The following is a 16,630-nucleotide window of genomic DNA, read 5'->3' as shown; positions in this document are numbered from 1 at the left end:
CATAAAAATATAAACTCTTGCTTGAACTTTTTCATGCACCCACGAAGCACAACAGCAACACGCCTTTATAGATAAGGCTCGAAACAACTCTAAGTCGGAAGAAGGTGAAAGGCTGGAAACAGAAGCAAACGAAAGGCCAACAATAACATCCGCAATACACAAGGTGACGGTTACAATACAACTATTCCATAAACCACTAACAAAGGGAGCCACATAGACAAAGAATCGACCGCACCTCTCCTAGGATGAAATACGATAAGAGAGGAAACGTAGCCATCATGCACGACATACTCCATGAAGGTGCAAGGAATATGAAAAGAAAACAAACGGTTATCAATAAAACCGATACGCTCCAGCTAGCTTGAGGAGAGAAAGAAATGCAGAACTCAACAATCGAATAATATAGGTGAATTGAGAAGAGTTGCAACAAGGCAAAGAAAAATAAATTCACAACCATCGCAGGTAATGACGTCTTCTGAAGCTACAACATTAACACATTCATGGTTTGCTATAGGTCTCCTTAATCAGTGAATTGTCCTCTTTGATTAGGGCATCATTCACAGTCAAGGATAATTGCAAATAAGTTTGTTATAACTCAGATTTTCATGGTGTTGTTCATACTACTGTGTACCCTAGTGTAAAGTTATATTTTGCTATTCATATTGCTTCAAGTGTTGAAGCAAAATTGTAAAGACGTAGTCTTCTTATTGCCTAATACAAGTTGAGATTTTGTTGCTGGGTTTTTCACCTCCAAGAGGGAGGTTTTCCCAAGGTACTCTTGTGTCATGTGTGTTCATTGTGTTATTTTTGGTTATTGCTATCAGTCTGATCTAAAATCAACATGGTATCAGAGCGGGTTTGAATCGATCGTGATCAGATTGTCTGATAGTAGCAAAGCTCTTCCTCCTACTTCATCTTCAACAAGCAATTTCCAGCAGTGACAATGGTGTACGATTTGAAGGTTGAAGACAAATTTGATGGAGCTTCAAATTTCACTTTGTGAAAGATCAAAATCCTTGTTACTCTTGAGGAAAATGATCTTCTTCAGTTTGTAGAAGGAAAAGATCAGCCTGAGCCTGAAGATCAAGAAGAGAAACTCCAATTCAAGAAGAATGTTGTTAAAGCAAAGAAGATCCTGATTGACTCCTTGAAGGATCACCTTGTACCTATCATTTCCAAGATGTCTTCAGCCAGAGATATGTTTAGAACCTTGGAAGGCATGTATGAGATCAACAACACCAGTAGAGCTCTTGCCTTAAGGCAACAACTTCACAATGTAAAAATGGATAAAGATGAATCAGTCATCTCATTCTTTATGAAGATTACTGATTTGAGAAATTAGTTGAGCACTATTGGGGACGATATTGGTGACGGAGATCTTGTTATGATGGCACTTAATGGTCTCCCTCTAACTTGGGAACCCTTCATTCAAAGCATCAATGGGAGATCCAAGTTACCCAAGTTTGATCGCCTTCGAGTTAATTGTATTCAAGAAGAGTCAAGGTTGGTAACGAGAGGAATTGGGCGTAACCATTATGATGTGGAAAATCAATTCCTTGCTACTCATACTTCTATGGAAAAAGGCAAAATAAGAAAGAGGGATAGAGACAAAGAACTAGATTCTGTTTCAGAACTGAAAAAGAAGAAGGATTTATCTCACATTCAATGTTTTAGGTGTGACAAGTATGGCCACATTGCTCAAGATTGCAAATTCGGGTCTACTCATCTAGCTTCTTTTGCGGAAATTGGCATAGGGACACCTCAAGAGGAGCCAAGGTCTAATGTCAATTCAGAAGGGTTCTTATTCTAAAAGGAGGAAATAACATTTCAGCTTCAGAGGGAGCCTGACATGTCAACTTCAGAGGGAGCCTAACATTTCAGGTTTAGAGGGAGCCTCATCTCTTGAAGATTTGATAATGCATTCTTCTCTGCGAGAAAAGTTTGAGGTGCAAGCCCTTGTTAATGCATTCTTCTCTGTAAGAGAAGATTGAGGTGCAAGCCCTTGATAACGCATTCTTCTCTACGAGAGAAGTTTGAGGTGCAAGCCCTTGTTAGTGCATTCTTTTCTGTGAGAGAAGTTTGAGGTGAAAGCCCTTGTTCCACCCTCTGCGCGTAGGTATGGTGGATCCACCCTCTAGGAGTAGCCATGGTGGATGTCATGTGAGAGACTCCATGACTTAGCACTTGTGTTTATTCACCCTCTGGAAGTAGCTATGGTGATCGTCATGATGAGATGACGACATCACGTTGAGGATTCCGTGATGGGCACTTGTGTTCATTCTTTTTATTTTTATTCATGGGTGTAGCCATGATGGACCCACCCTCTGGGAGTAGCCATGGTGGATGTCACTATGTGACTCAGATATTGAGAAGGACTCCTCCCTAGCTAAGAGGGAGTGTTGATGTTTTTGCAGCTAGGTCCGATTCCTTCTAGGGCCGACCAAGCATATGGGTGTCTAATTGGCCTATCGACCTTAGTCACATTAATGTGCAAAAATCAATATGTAACTTGTATTTTGGTCTGGCCCTAAATGGGCGATGTAACTTGTAAATTGAGTCGGCCCTATAATGGTCGATGAAACTTGTAATGTGCAAATGTAACTTGTAAGTGTGAATAGGGCTGACCGTATGTTAAACATGTAACTTGTAAATGCTTATAGGGCTGACCCTATAATGGGCGCCAAGCATATTATTGTTATTATTTGCAAGGCCAACCTGAGGTGTACAATGAGGTCAAGGCACATATATATGCAAGGTTCATTCATGCATCAAGACACACATCAAGTCAGCGAATTACATCCTCCTTTAGCAGCGAATTTATCCAAGACAACGAATACATATCTAAGACAACGAATTGCATTATCAAGGTTAGCAAACTTATCCAAGGGCAGCGAAGTCATCTCCCAGGTCAGCGAATCTGTGCTTGAACAGTGAACCTCATTCATGGTCTGCTACAGGTCTCCTTAATCAGCAAATTGTCCTCTCTGATTAGGGCATCATTCTCAGTCAAGGATAATTGTAGATAAGTTTGTTATAACTCAGATTTTCATGGTGCTGTTCATACTACTGTGTGCCATAGTGTAAAGTTATATTCTGGTGTTCATATTGCTCTCGATTTTTCACCTCCAAGAGGGAGGTTTTCCCAGGGGTACTCTTGTGTTTTGTGTGTTCATTGTTTTATTTCTGGTTATTGCTATCAGTCTGATCTAAAATCAACACATATATGGTCTCCTATTGCTTGCACTCTTAAGTGACTCACAAATAGGAAGTGAATGATGTTGGTGGGTATTCATAGAGTACCTCAAATTGTGTAATCTTGTTGAAAATGTGAAAAATGGTGGATCATTCTACTACAAGCAATAATTTGTACTGTTGGGTTTGTTTCTAGAAGTAACAAATGTATTCTTCTTCCAAACATATGTTCACCATCTTAGACTATCCATTGGATTAGGGATAATATATAAAGAGTTGCTAATTGAATGCCAAAAGTTGCACACGTATCTATGAAAATTGTTTAGTAAAAGTTAAAACAATATTCATCACTAAAAATGGTTTTAGGATTGTCGTGAAGTTTTTGACTATTTCCATAAATGCCTTTGCAATCATACAAGCTGAGAGTGGATGGGTTATGTAATGTCCCCAAATTGGGATTAACCTATTTCTGCCCAAAATTAACAATTCCAACAGTATAATTTATCCTTTAACAATAACATACTAAAGTAATTTCATTTAATCATTAATAATTCAAGAGATAATGCACAAATACATAGATAAGTGAACGAGTATATTATGATAAGCATTTTAACTAGCTAACTATCCTATAACCAATCATTGTTTGGTTTGGTAGGAAAATTTGAACAGGTACCAGTAAACTACCCAGCCCAACTAAACCCGAGAGCACGCAACATCCAACCATGGCAAATTGCCTTTTGTCGCACAAGTGACAGGAACGTCCAACTATGACCAGCTCCATCCCTTGGGGTGTTCTATTTCCCTCTTGGCCCACAAGCAGCAGGAACGTTCAACTATGACCAGTTCCATCCCTTGGGGTGATCTACTTAGTTTGGGGGAGCCAGTAAACCGCATCTCTCTAGCTTATTTCCTCAAATTTTACATTTGATTGATTATGGGATAAATACATGTATATATGTAGAAATATAATATATGTATTGTTGTTAATTACAATCAATATCTATAAATGCATATAGGAAGATTGATTGCATAAAATACTTAGACTTCATACCAAATTACTGGTGTAATGTAAATGCACAATGGCTCTATGCCTGAATCTGATTCACTTTTATCAGATCTGTCCTTGTTCAATGCCTTCCTTTGAATGCTTGGTTGATCCTTTATACCACTCCATCGGTGGTGGAGGGTCATGATCTTCACCTTCGGTCATAACTGCTCCTTGGAGGAGGTGTCACTTCTTGCCGGCTGATACTCCTTTGCAATTTGTGTTTAGTCTTTAATGATGCATTTTTAATTAATTCTAATAACCCGATTTCTTCTTAATTGATTGATTGTGAAGTGAGATTGTACATTGAGTTATTCTTTAAATGCCTCCCCCATCGGCCTACAATATCTCCGACTTATTGGAGATAGATGACTGTGGCAAGATTTACAATTAATGAAATTGTGATGTCTTACGTTTGTAAGACAATTTCATGTTACTGGTTTGCTGTTCATTTAATGCCAGATCAGAGGCATGACAGATTAGTAATCCATTATTAGAATGGAAAGACATTCACCAACACAAATTTAACTCAATCTAAATATGCATTGATTGATTAAGTTGTTGCCATATGCAATTTAGGAAAAACAATTTCTAAGTCCCAAGTTTGATGTTGTTTAGTGTAATTCACATGAAAGGAAGCATGTTTAAATAAAGTATAGAGCATAGAAAACACATAAAATAAAGTAGATAATAGTAATCGTCTTGGAGAAACTCAAAATGGAGAAAATTCCAGAAGAGGGATCTCCTCAAGCCACTATCTCAACTGCTTGGTACCTTCCAGAGGCCTTAATGGACTTCTTATACTCCAACAACAATGCTTTAAGACCATTCAAGCCCTACAACTGCTTTTACATTTCCCAAATCATGTTACATCTTCTGTAAGACTAATCAGCTAAAGTAACATAGACTCAATTCCACCTACTTGCTAAGAAAATGCTAAGGTGGAACTAATTACAATGATCTCAATCACAAGTAGTAATGAATATGAGATACAAGAAATATCAAGGGAACCCCAAAGTCTTTAATAACTAAAACTCTTGAATTTGGAGCACTTCAGATTCTTCAAGCCCTACGCTCTATTCCTTTGCTAGGTAAAGATAGTTTGGACTAGGGTCAAAAGTGTCTCAGACATCAACATTCTGAGTGTCTAGATCACTCAGAACACTTGGTGTCTTTTCTGTGCCAACCATGTGCCTTGTACAATTTTGTTCATGTATCTTGTCAAAGGCATCGTTGTTTACATGAGATTACCATGTGCATGTCTGTTCTCTAATTTTTCATTTTTTGCTTTCCATCTATTGATGCATTTTTATTTTGATGCAGATTTTGGCAGGGAATGCTAGAAAGGTTGGCACAGTTCGTTTTGAAGAGGTCAAAGATGACAAGGTTAATCATGTTGATTCTCAAACTGAAAAGCAAAGTTGGGAAGTTGTATGTGAGACAGATGATGATAACATGCAATCAAATCAGGAAACATCCCTTGATACAAATGTCATTCCTTCAATTTTTTCTAAGAACGGGGAAATTCCTGACAGTGTTCAAGTAGGGTCTCCAAATCATCATGTCATTGCTGAAAATGATGATATTGATGATCAAAGCAAGCCACAGCTGGTGGATGTTTCTGAGTTGACTGTTACATCTCCTGACAATGTCACTGCGGTTGAGGATATTGATATTCATGTGGTAGATGATATTAATGTTCACTCAACAAAAACCTCAAGTGAAAACTGGAAGCAAGATGAAAATAAAGGGGATAGAAAGAAAAGAAAAAGAAGAAAACAATCCCCAGAAGATTCTGTTGATTTAGAGAGTGAGCACAGTGTAGACTGGAGACATGAGACTAATTGATCACAATGCCACTTCAACTCTCAAATTAGGATCTTTTGTTAGTTCAGAGTTCAAAATGATGATCCGGTTATAGACCAACGAGATATGATGAGTGTCATGAAATCAAAATGCCAAAATGTTATCTACCTTCCAGTAGAGTTAGAAATGAACTGTCTCATGAGTGTACTATTCTTGGAAGTTAGCTGCTGTAATATCCTTGAAAGTATATTCCAGATTATGATGGAGTACCATGTAAAAATTAGGAAATTATGGTATGACTCTTTCAACTTTTCCAAGTTTTGGACGTTCTTATCTGCTTTAATTGTTCTAAAATTTATTATAATAATTTTTCATAAAAATACATTAAAGCTTAGCAATTGTAGTATTTCCATTTTTATTATTGATATTGGCATTTTCCATTTGGAATCTTTAACAAAACTATGCAGACATTTAAACTGGTTTTATTTTCAATCTTTTTGCAGATTATGAAACCAGTAACAGAAATAGGCATGTTGATCAGGCTGTGGTCTTGTGGTAATTGGGCTGCTTCCCATGTTAATCTGGCAATGTAAGTGAAGCGAGGTCTGCTGATAAAAAAATGTTCCCTTGCTTACCTAGCACAAAGATGGGAAAACAACATATTATGTTCGTGGGAAGAGCTTTCAGTGAAAGAATGTTTCATTTTAAGATTCTCGTATGATAGAAATGCACAGTAGCAGTGTTTCAGATGACAGACCGTTTCTGATTCCTATACTTAAAACTATCATTCTTTGTAGTAGTCAGTGATTTCTATATTTTCACGTATCCTTAGACATGACAGCAGTGCACTATTTATAACATTGATGTTCTTTTGGAATCGATCATCTCTTATTAAGAGAGCTCTGTTTTTTATTACTTTTGGAGGCTCCTACCTTTTTAATTCAAATAAAAAATGATTTACAGAAACATGCGATCATCTAATTATCAAACTGTATTATCATTCCTTTTTATCAAGGTTCGTATATTCCACTCTTTTTTACTTAACTCTTGGTTTCAGATATCCTCCAATATATCTCGATATTCTGCTTACAGTTCTATTCTTTGAAAAACAGTAAATATATTTATAGTAAAAATGGAGGTACAGAATGATGTTATAACTTTCCAAAAGTTCCTGGAAGAATGCCATGATCAAAAGCAAATAAGCTGGACAAAAGGTCAACAAGATTACAAGAGTGATGATCCGGTTTTAATGCTCTTCAATAGGTAAGAACTTCATAACTCTTACAAGGTTAAAACCCTGCCATGTTAAGATCTCTAAATTGTAATCCTTTGCATGAGTTGTCATTGCCACTTGACCGAGATACAGCCGTTATCTGTTGGGCCAAAGTCAGTCACACAAAACAAACATAAAAGAAAAGATATTTTACAAATGTGCATATCTGCAGTATCATTCATTAAAATATATGGAAGAGAGTTAGGTATAAGGGGAAAAATTCAAATTGATTGTACTCAAAGATAGCATAAATTTGAAATCAACCATACCTACTATGAAATAAAATTGTATTTAAATAACAATAATCATTCACTCTGAACCAAGCATTTGGAAGCATTGTATTCAATTCAAACTGAAGAGAATAAAAAATTATGAGAACATACATAGTTGTTAGAGTTATCATGTATTAGCCAATAATTATTTATTTAATTTTTAATCTATTATACTCTATGCTTAAGCTAAACTTAGACATTTAATAATATCTATTTATAAGGATTATATTGTACTTTTTCATTTAATTCCCTCTCTGAACAATAATCTTTTTCTTCAGAGTCATTATTGTTTTTTGCCTTCATTCTGTTGTGACAAATATTTTGCTTGCAGGTGTTCTTAGGATCTCTGAAGTTGCATTTCTAAACTTCTTCATGATATCAGAGCTTACATCTGTTGCTGCTTGTTCCTGATTTTTTAGAAGATTTTTTGGATGAGGGTTTTAAGTTATTTCAAAGTTTTTTATTTGGATCTGGGGTGTTTCTTTGTTTCTGGGCATTTTGGGCTCAAACGGACCTCACCGTTGAGTTCAGAACATCCCAAAACCCCCATTTTCATATAATATTTGTCTAATTTGGACAACTTTGTTTCTAACAAATTTTTATTCATTTTTGCCCTTATTGGGTACGTTTTTCGATTAAAAAAATTAAAAATATATATATTTTGGGTAGTTCTACAGCATACCCAGGCCTAATGCACAAAAATTGGTGAAAAAAAACCCATTTTCTTTAAAAAAAAGGCGATTTTTTTTTAAGCAAAAGGTGGGGGGGCCAGTGACCTCTATAGGTCCGTACGGCCTGCAGCCGGTCCTCCGACCCACTGCCCACTGGCAGCCACCGTTCAAGCCAAACATGCCGCCGACGTTTTTTCCGACACCACTCAATTTTTTTGCAGGAGTTTTTCCAGCAATCAAATTTTATTTTCGGTAGGCAGACTTTTTCCGACAACCACCAAATTTTCAGGTGGATTTTTCATGCAGCGGATTTATTTTTTCCGACAGGGAGGATTTTTTTGGCAGAGACAAAATATTGTAGGAATATTTCGCTGACATCAGCATGACTTCAGCGGTACAAACATCTTGCATGGCCTCCTTTGACCCTTTTTGTGCCCTAAAAGAGAGTTTTTTTCTTCTTTTGGGCATACGATATCATTTTTTGGCAAACGAGATATCGTCGGAAAACTGGTTTCATCTACTTTCCAGATTTGTGGGTTTCATGACCTAGTTTTGTTGTTGGTACATTCTATAGCCATTTGAAGTCAAAGGTGTTGTTTTTAGTCTTGAGCTCATATCTTTTCACCAGTTTCTCCGTTTTTCGCGATTCTAGTAGCGTTGAGATGGTGTTTCAAAGCTCTTCACAGCCATCCATGCACTTTTTCCAGATTTTATTCTAGTTACATTTTTTTTCAATTTTTTGTATTTTCACACTCTGGTGAATTACTTGGACATATGAGCTTGTGAAAACTTCTAGTTTGCGTGGGATGACTCTTTTTTGGCTATTCTTCATGTATTTCCAGTCTTGTGTCTTTATTTTGACATTCTGAGCTTTCATTGTAAGCATTTTCTTTTTTTCAAATGCACTGAGATTAACTACCACTATTTTTTGCATGCTTGGAATCTTGCACGTCTTGTGCCTTACTGTACTCGCACTCCATTATAAAGTGTCATTGGGGGGGAGGGGAGGGGGAGGGGGAGGGTTGATGTTTGCTTTTGTTTACCATCTACCTTTGTCACGTGAGTGTTCCTTCCACGACATTAGCCTCATGATGTGTGTCAAGTGAGTGTTCCTTCCACGACACTAGCCTTTATATGTGTTTGTACTTTCTATTGCACTCTCGATGTTCCTGGTTCTTCGTCATGCAATTTTTCTTAGCATTCAGTTTCAGTGTACCTGTCACCTCTCCCTTGCCAGCATTATGGGGGGGGTTTCTCGTGTTGGTTGTTGGTTCTAATGCTTCTTTGGTTTGTTGGAGTGAGCTGTGTATTCAGTATTTGTTCCTATGTACTGGGCGGATGTAGTGGCTGGTTACCTATGCATTTTGGTGAGATGGATCATTTACCATATGGACACTCTTTCATTCCTATTTTTGGAGGCAACCTTCCATCTTCAATTGATCGGCTCTTCAAACTTTGGTGTTTTTTGCCATCTGTATCTTCGAGTTCAGTTGTTTGTCTTTGTTTGCCATCTAATTCGAGTAGTGTTATTTGAGGGCACTCATTCAGATTACCGTCTTCTCTACTTGATCATCTTCTATTTTAGTGGAGGTTCTTCAGATCGACAATATTTGCAGCTTCGTGCTTCAGTGGTGTTCTTCATGTTCATCCTTTGTTCCTTTTTTCTGGGACATTTTTTTGTTTGGAGGCTTCTTAGTCCTTCACTTGAGCTTTCATCTCTTCTTGGAGAGGAGTTTTGTTCCCACACGGTTTTCTCCATTTTGTCCATTTTATAGAGATTTCATTGTACTTGGGTACCTCATCAGGCCTTGTTGTCGGGACCCATTTTGGCTTTCATGTATCTAGTCCTTAATTGTTTTTAACTTCTCCCTAACTTCATCTTAAGGGGGGAGTAAAAGGTATTAATTTACTTAATTAATTAAATCATATTGATTTAATAATTAAGTTACCTTTTCTCTATTTCACTTAAGCTAAATTTAGGAAGCTAAACTTAGGAATATTAATTGTAAAAGTTCTCAAATTTATGTTCAAAATTGGAATGTTAAGGATTTTATCTTTCTTTAATTTCTTAGACAATATTCAATGCTATTAATGTGTACTCTCTTAGTTATTTTTTATCATGAATTTAAACTTCTTTGGTTGCAGGTGGCTGTAGATAATATTTATTGATTTCGATGTTATCTTCAGCATGCTTCACGACACATATATAGGCATTGCCTTGAGATCAAGGCATGCCTTGACGGGACATGTCGATCAAGACATGTCTTGATCAAGGGTGGTGCCTCTTCGTGGAGCAAACCAATGACTATCGGTTAATGTCAAAGCCGATTTATAACAAATGCCAAACGGTTTGTGATTAAATGGGGTTTGCTTATCATTATATCCGATAATATATCGGTTAGATTCTAATTCAATTTAATCATTAACCGATCACCATTCGGTTTATACTTAATGCTATTTTGTGGTAATCAGTGGTAAATGTAACCCGATTATAATCGGTAGAAAGAGCAAAAATATGTTAAGGTGATAACTATTCTAGTTGTCATATGACAACACATATGACAACACTAATTAGTGTTGTCATATGACAACTAGAATAGATACGCAGAACCAATTACAATCACAACATATAAATGAAATCATTGCATAAATACGATCATATCTTGATGCTTATAAGGATGATTATGATGTCTACCATTAGTATGTAGATTTGTCGATAGGATAGATGATTGAATGAGAGACTTCATTTATCTCTCATTCAATCATTTATCTTACCGAAGCTACATTGTTTCAACACTCCCTCTTAGCTAGCGAAGATAAATAATCATCTAATTATATAACATCACATTTCTCATAATAGAATGTATTACATGACTTCGTAATGCAAACGATCAAGTCACATATGCTCGTGACATGATGTATCACATAATACGCGATACATAAATATATCACATCATCTTGTGATATAGAGATATCACATAGCACATGATATCAGCATCGCATAACACGTGATACTTTGGATATAAAATAATTTGAGAACATTGAATTCTCTTATATCCAGGTTATGGTATGTGCACTAACATTATGTCACATAATGTCTACCATAACATATCATGGCACATCCATGAGTCAAGATGACATCAAGTCAGCATGATATCAACATTACAAGATCGTCACCTTGTAATGTTCAGTACAAGTGTTCATTATCTAAAAAGTCGTCACTTCTTAGAAATGGACACAAGGGGAGGAGGCCATAAAGTCATAACACGACAAAAAGAAGTTTACACATTAAACATCTTATATATTAGTACAGATTATAAAGCAAATTACAATTCAATCATACCAAGTCCTTTCTTGAAATGTTCAACTTTTACTCTGGATAGAGGCTTGGTCAGTATGTTTGTTGTCTGGTCTCCTGTACTAATATACTGCATCTGAATCACATTCCTATCCACCATGTCTCTCACATAGTGGTAAGGAATCTCATGTGTTTGGATCTATCATGAAATGCATGGTTCACAGATATTTTTATACAGCTCTGGTTATCACAATGAATTCTAGTAGGCTTCAGTGGCTCATCGAATAATCCCACAAGTAGTTTTCTAAGCGATACAACTTCTCGTGCAGCCATGGAAGTTGTGATATATTCGGCCTCTGTAGAACTCTGTGCTACTGAAGACTGTTTCCTGCTAATCCAAGATATCATGGTTGAACCCATATTGAAGCAACATCTTGAGGTGTTTTTCCTGTCAGTCACACTTCCAGCCCAATCTGAATCAATGAACCCATGAAGATCCAAATCAACTTTCTCATACTTGAGTCCATAGTTAAGAGTACCTTGGAGGTATCTCATAATATGTTTCACAACCATAAGATGTATCTCCTGTTGACATTACAATAGAAAGGAGATTGTTGGCATTTCAATAAGGATATTGAGAAGGTTGTTGGAGATTATTGATATAACTGAAGAAGGATGATTACTGTCTTAATAATATTGTTTTGTCATTGATGTCAAGAAATTGATTTTCTGATTCAATATGATGTTGCCATATCTTGAGAAGTATGTGTTGATGAGTATTAGGAGGTCGATAAGTGACACAGATAGAATGTGATAATAAAGAGGAAAAATAAGTTATTCAATGGGCAACTATCACCGAGTTAGACAATGATGAGATCATGTTGTTTTGATTTTTTTGATATCCTACACATATTGATTATAAGTTTAATACTGTATTATGTCACCGAGCAAGGAACCTAGTCGGTAAACCCTAAGGTTATCGATATTGGTTAAAGAAGGCAAAATGTAGACTGAGTGAAGTTCAGTATTAACTGAGTAACAATCGAGTTATAATAAATCACATTGGATGGATAAAAGCATAATTTAATGAGGGATGTTGATGAGCTGAAGATGAATAAATGATTGGTATGTCGCACAAGAAGTTTGTTAAGAATCTACAGCAATGAAAAATCAAGAGGAAGATCTAGAGCACAGATTGAACCGCAATAACCTAGCACAAGGAAGGAATGCAAGTTCCAAGGCGAGGTAAAATGTTTTCAGATCGAAGGATACATTGAACCTAGTCAAGTTTGAAGATCTGATGGCTAAGATTGATCATGGGAAATGTGATCAAGGAGATTAAGCGGTCAGAAATTGTTTATAAATAAGGAATTGTTGATAAACACTATATGTGGGCAAATGTATGCACAATGATGCTACAGGATTGTTTATCGAGCTCGAAAGCTTGAAGATCTGATTGAAGAACAGATTGAGAAGCCCAACAAGCCCATCAAGGGACTAGATAAGTCTTATGACAAGATTGTTTTGAGCAAATAGAATCTGCTTTAGCATTTTAGATGTGAAGTTGCAGATATAATTTATTACTGTTATTTGATTTGTAAGTGACAGGAAATCTCTTAACTGAGTGGACCTAACAGTCTTATTTGTAAACCCTCTAGCAAGGTAACATTCTAAATGAGTGTTTGAAATCCTTTGATAAGGTCACTTCTAACAAAGTGCAAGACTCTAACAAGTCTGAGGGAAATCCCTTAACCGAGTCACATCTAGCAATGTGTTTGTAATCTTTAACAGGATTTGCTTTCAACCGAGCATACTCTAGAAGGGTATATTTCTTAGTGGGTCCGAAATCCCACAATGGTTTTTCCCTATTTGGGTTTCCACGTTAAATCTGGTGTTATATGTGTTGTGATGTTATATGTTCATAAGTTTGAATGTTTTACAGTTTTGGTTATGTATTCTGAAGTATAAGCTACCGAGGTTGAATCTGTTGAATATATTGAAGATTAAGTTTGTATGATTCATCCCCCCCCCCCTCTCATCTTATTTACTATTAGCGTCAGAGTTTTACATCTCCTTAGGTTCACACATGAACTGGCTCAAGGCATTTACTGGATAACAAATATTAGGTCTAGTATTGACCAAGTACATTAACGATCCAATCATTTGTCTGTAGAGAGTGGGATATACCAATGGGGAATCTGTTGCTACCTCCTTCAATTTGTGAAGATTAGTTTCCACAGGAGAAAACATGGGTCTACAGTTCATCATACCAAATCTCTTCAATATGTCTAAGGTGCATTTTCCTTGATTAAGCACAATACTATCAGAGTTTTGCCAAACTTCCAATCCAAGAAAGTAATGTAGAAGGCCTAAATCCTTTATATCAAACTCCTTTTCAAGGTCTTTCTTACATTGTCCAATAAGGTGATCTTCCCCTATAATCAAAAGATCGTCAACATATAAGATCAATATCAACATATCACCTTTGACCTTTTTGAAGTATAGATTTGGATATGCATCATTCTTTGAGAATCTCGATCCTTGAAGATAGTTGTCAATTCTTTCATACCAGGCCCTGGGAGCCTGTTTTAAACCATATAGGGCTTTCTTTAATCTGCACACATGTGTTTCTGCATTGTGGATCTCAAACCCTTCTAGATGTTCTAAGTAGACTTCCTCCTCAATCTTACCATTCAAGAAGGCAGTTTTCACATCCATCTGATGGATTTTCCAACCTTTGGTTGTTGCAATGGCTAGTACTGCTCTGACTGAGGTGTACCTAGCAACTGGAGCAAATGTCTCATTATAGTCTATCCCTTCTTTCTGTGAGAATCCCCGGGCAACAAATCTGGCTTTGTGTTTCTCTATGCTACCATCTGCGGCATGTTTGATTTTGAACATCCACTTGGATGAAACAACGGATTTCCCTTTTGGCCTAGGAACAATTTCCCACACATCATTGTTAAGTATGGATGTATATTCTTTAGACATTGCATTTTTCCAAACTTGATGTTTAAGTGCCTTTGGTACACTAGAGGGTTCTCATTAGGAGAGATCATTCATAAGGGCTACATAGCTAGAAAATCTTTGGGGCCTCTTACTTTCTCTAAAAGTCCCTGAAGGAGCTGCAAAGTCCCTTGCATCCTCCATTGTTTTGTGAGCCCATAGAGGTCTTTTATTAGAGATTTCTTGGGGAGGAATATGTACTTCATATTCTTCTAAACACTCCCTCTGAATCTCAGGAGTGGGATCCTCGTCTAGGTCTGAAGATGGAGCATAGGTTTCAGACTCAATAGAGTATTCAGCCCTTTTGAAGGCTATGTTTTCTTCAAATATAACATCTCTACTAAGTTCAATATTGCTATGTCCAGGTAAAAAAAATTTGTAAGCTTTAGAGGTTTCACTATATCCGACAAAGATTTATTTTCTTCCAGAGGGTTCTAGTTTTGTCCTTTTCTCTTTAGGTATGTGAAAGTAAACAGGGCAGCCAAATATTCTAAAGTGGGTGATATCTGGCTTTATCCCGGTGAAGACTTCTTCAGGGGTTTTGTCTTCAATGTGGGAATGAGAACATCTATTTTGTATGTAAACACCAATGTTGGAAGCTTGTGCCCAAAGGTGACTTTCTAAGTTCTAATCAAGGAGCATGGCTTTGGCTGCTTCTACAGTGGTTCTATTTTTCTTTTCAACAACCCCATTTTGTTGGGGGTTGTAAGGAACAGTGAACTCCCTCTTAATCCCAGCTTCTTTACAAAATTCCCTAAAGATGTTTGAGGTATATTCCCTCCCATTATCAGTTCTTAGGACTTTTATTTTCTTTCCGGAAGAGTTTTCAGAGAGGGATTTGAATTCCTTAAATCTCTTGAGAATCTCTTCAGATTCTTTATGTTTAGGGAAGTAGATCCAGGTCTTCATGGAGAAGTCATCAATGAATATTACATAATAAAGGAACCCTCCTAATGATGGTACAAACATTGGCCCACATAGGTCAGAATGAACGAGTTCCAAAACATTGCTCGTTTTCCTAGAACTATTCTGAAAGGAACACTTGGTATTTTTGCCTGGGGCACACCCCTTACATGTACCGGAATGGTATTGTTTTAACTTAGGCAAACCAATTACTAATTTTTCCATTGAACATAAAGCAGAAAAGTTTAAATGACCTAATCTTCTATGCCAAATTTCATTAGAATCTACAATCTCATGAAGTGGGGCTAGGTTAGATTCAGTACATACCTCGTACAAATAGCCTTTTCTATGTCCTAGGGTTATAGCCTATGGAAGAGTTTTGTGGCCATATTAGAACTTTACCATTCATAAAGGTTATTTTGTACTCATCATCTTCAAGTGCAGATATGGTGATTAAGTTCCTCTTGATGCTAGGAATGAATAGGACTCCAGTGAGATGGAGGGACAGGCTTGTCTTCAGCTTAATGGTGCAGGTACCGACGCCTTTCACTGGATGTGCAGAGTCATCACCAATGGTTACTTCTTCATCAGTTTCTTCTAACATGGAATCCAATAATTCTCTATACCCAGTGATGTGTCTTGAAAACCCACTTTCAATGATCCAGGTGTTAGATTTATTGGATACTTGGCTAGAGAGGGCAGAGTAGAATACATGCTTCTCGGAGTCATGTTCTTCCTTTTTCACTTTTGCAAATGTAGCTTGTTGTTTGATTCTATCCAGATATCTTGCAGCATAGTGTCCATATTGATCACACCTAAAGCACTGAATGTGAGAGTTGTCTTTCTTAGATGACCTTTTCTCATGTCGATTCTTTCTCTTCTTGAAATGTTTCTTCTTGCTTTTCTTGTTGGAGTTGGTATTTAGGACATGGAGATCTTCATCTATGTTCTTTTGCTTGATCCCCTTTTTATTTAACCTTGACTCCTCTTGAAGACAATCTGCTCTTAGCCTATCAAATTCTGGATATTTAGCCCTTGCACTAATGCCTTGGATGAATGTTTCCCATGTACTAGGCAACCCATCTAGAGCAATGAGCATTAGTTTCTCTGGATCTCATATCCAAGCGTTGCCAGTTCATCCCTTAAGGCTGATATCCGCATAAA

General features: G+C 36.8%; 1 protein-coding gene across 1 annotated transcript in view; it reads left to right on the top strand.

Moving 5' to 3' along the window:
- Positions 1-6,958, top strand: part of LOC131066336 (putative DUF21 domain-containing protein At3g13070, chloroplastic) — a 150,033-nt gene extending 143,075 nt beyond the window's left edge. Inside the window, exons 14-15 of the mRNA XM_058001078.2 lie at positions 5,561-6,336; positions 6,547-6,958. Of these exons, the coding sequence (XP_057857061.2) occupies positions 5,561-6,085 (525 nt within the window). The 3' untranslated portion in view covers positions 6,086-6,336; positions 6,547-6,958. The remainder of the gene's footprint in view (positions 1-5,560; positions 6,337-6,546) is intronic.
- The last annotated feature ends 9,672 nt before the right edge of the window (positions 6,959-16,630 follow it).

Source organism: Cryptomeria japonica, chromosome 3 (genome assembly GCF_030272615.1).
Source record: "Cryptomeria japonica chromosome 3, Sugi_1.0, whole genome shotgun sequence".
Classification (NCBI taxonomy): Eukaryota; Viridiplantae; Streptophyta; class Pinopsida; order Cupressales; family Cupressaceae; genus Cryptomeria; species Cryptomeria japonica.
This window is presented reverse-complemented; position numbering and strand designations above follow the sequence as displayed.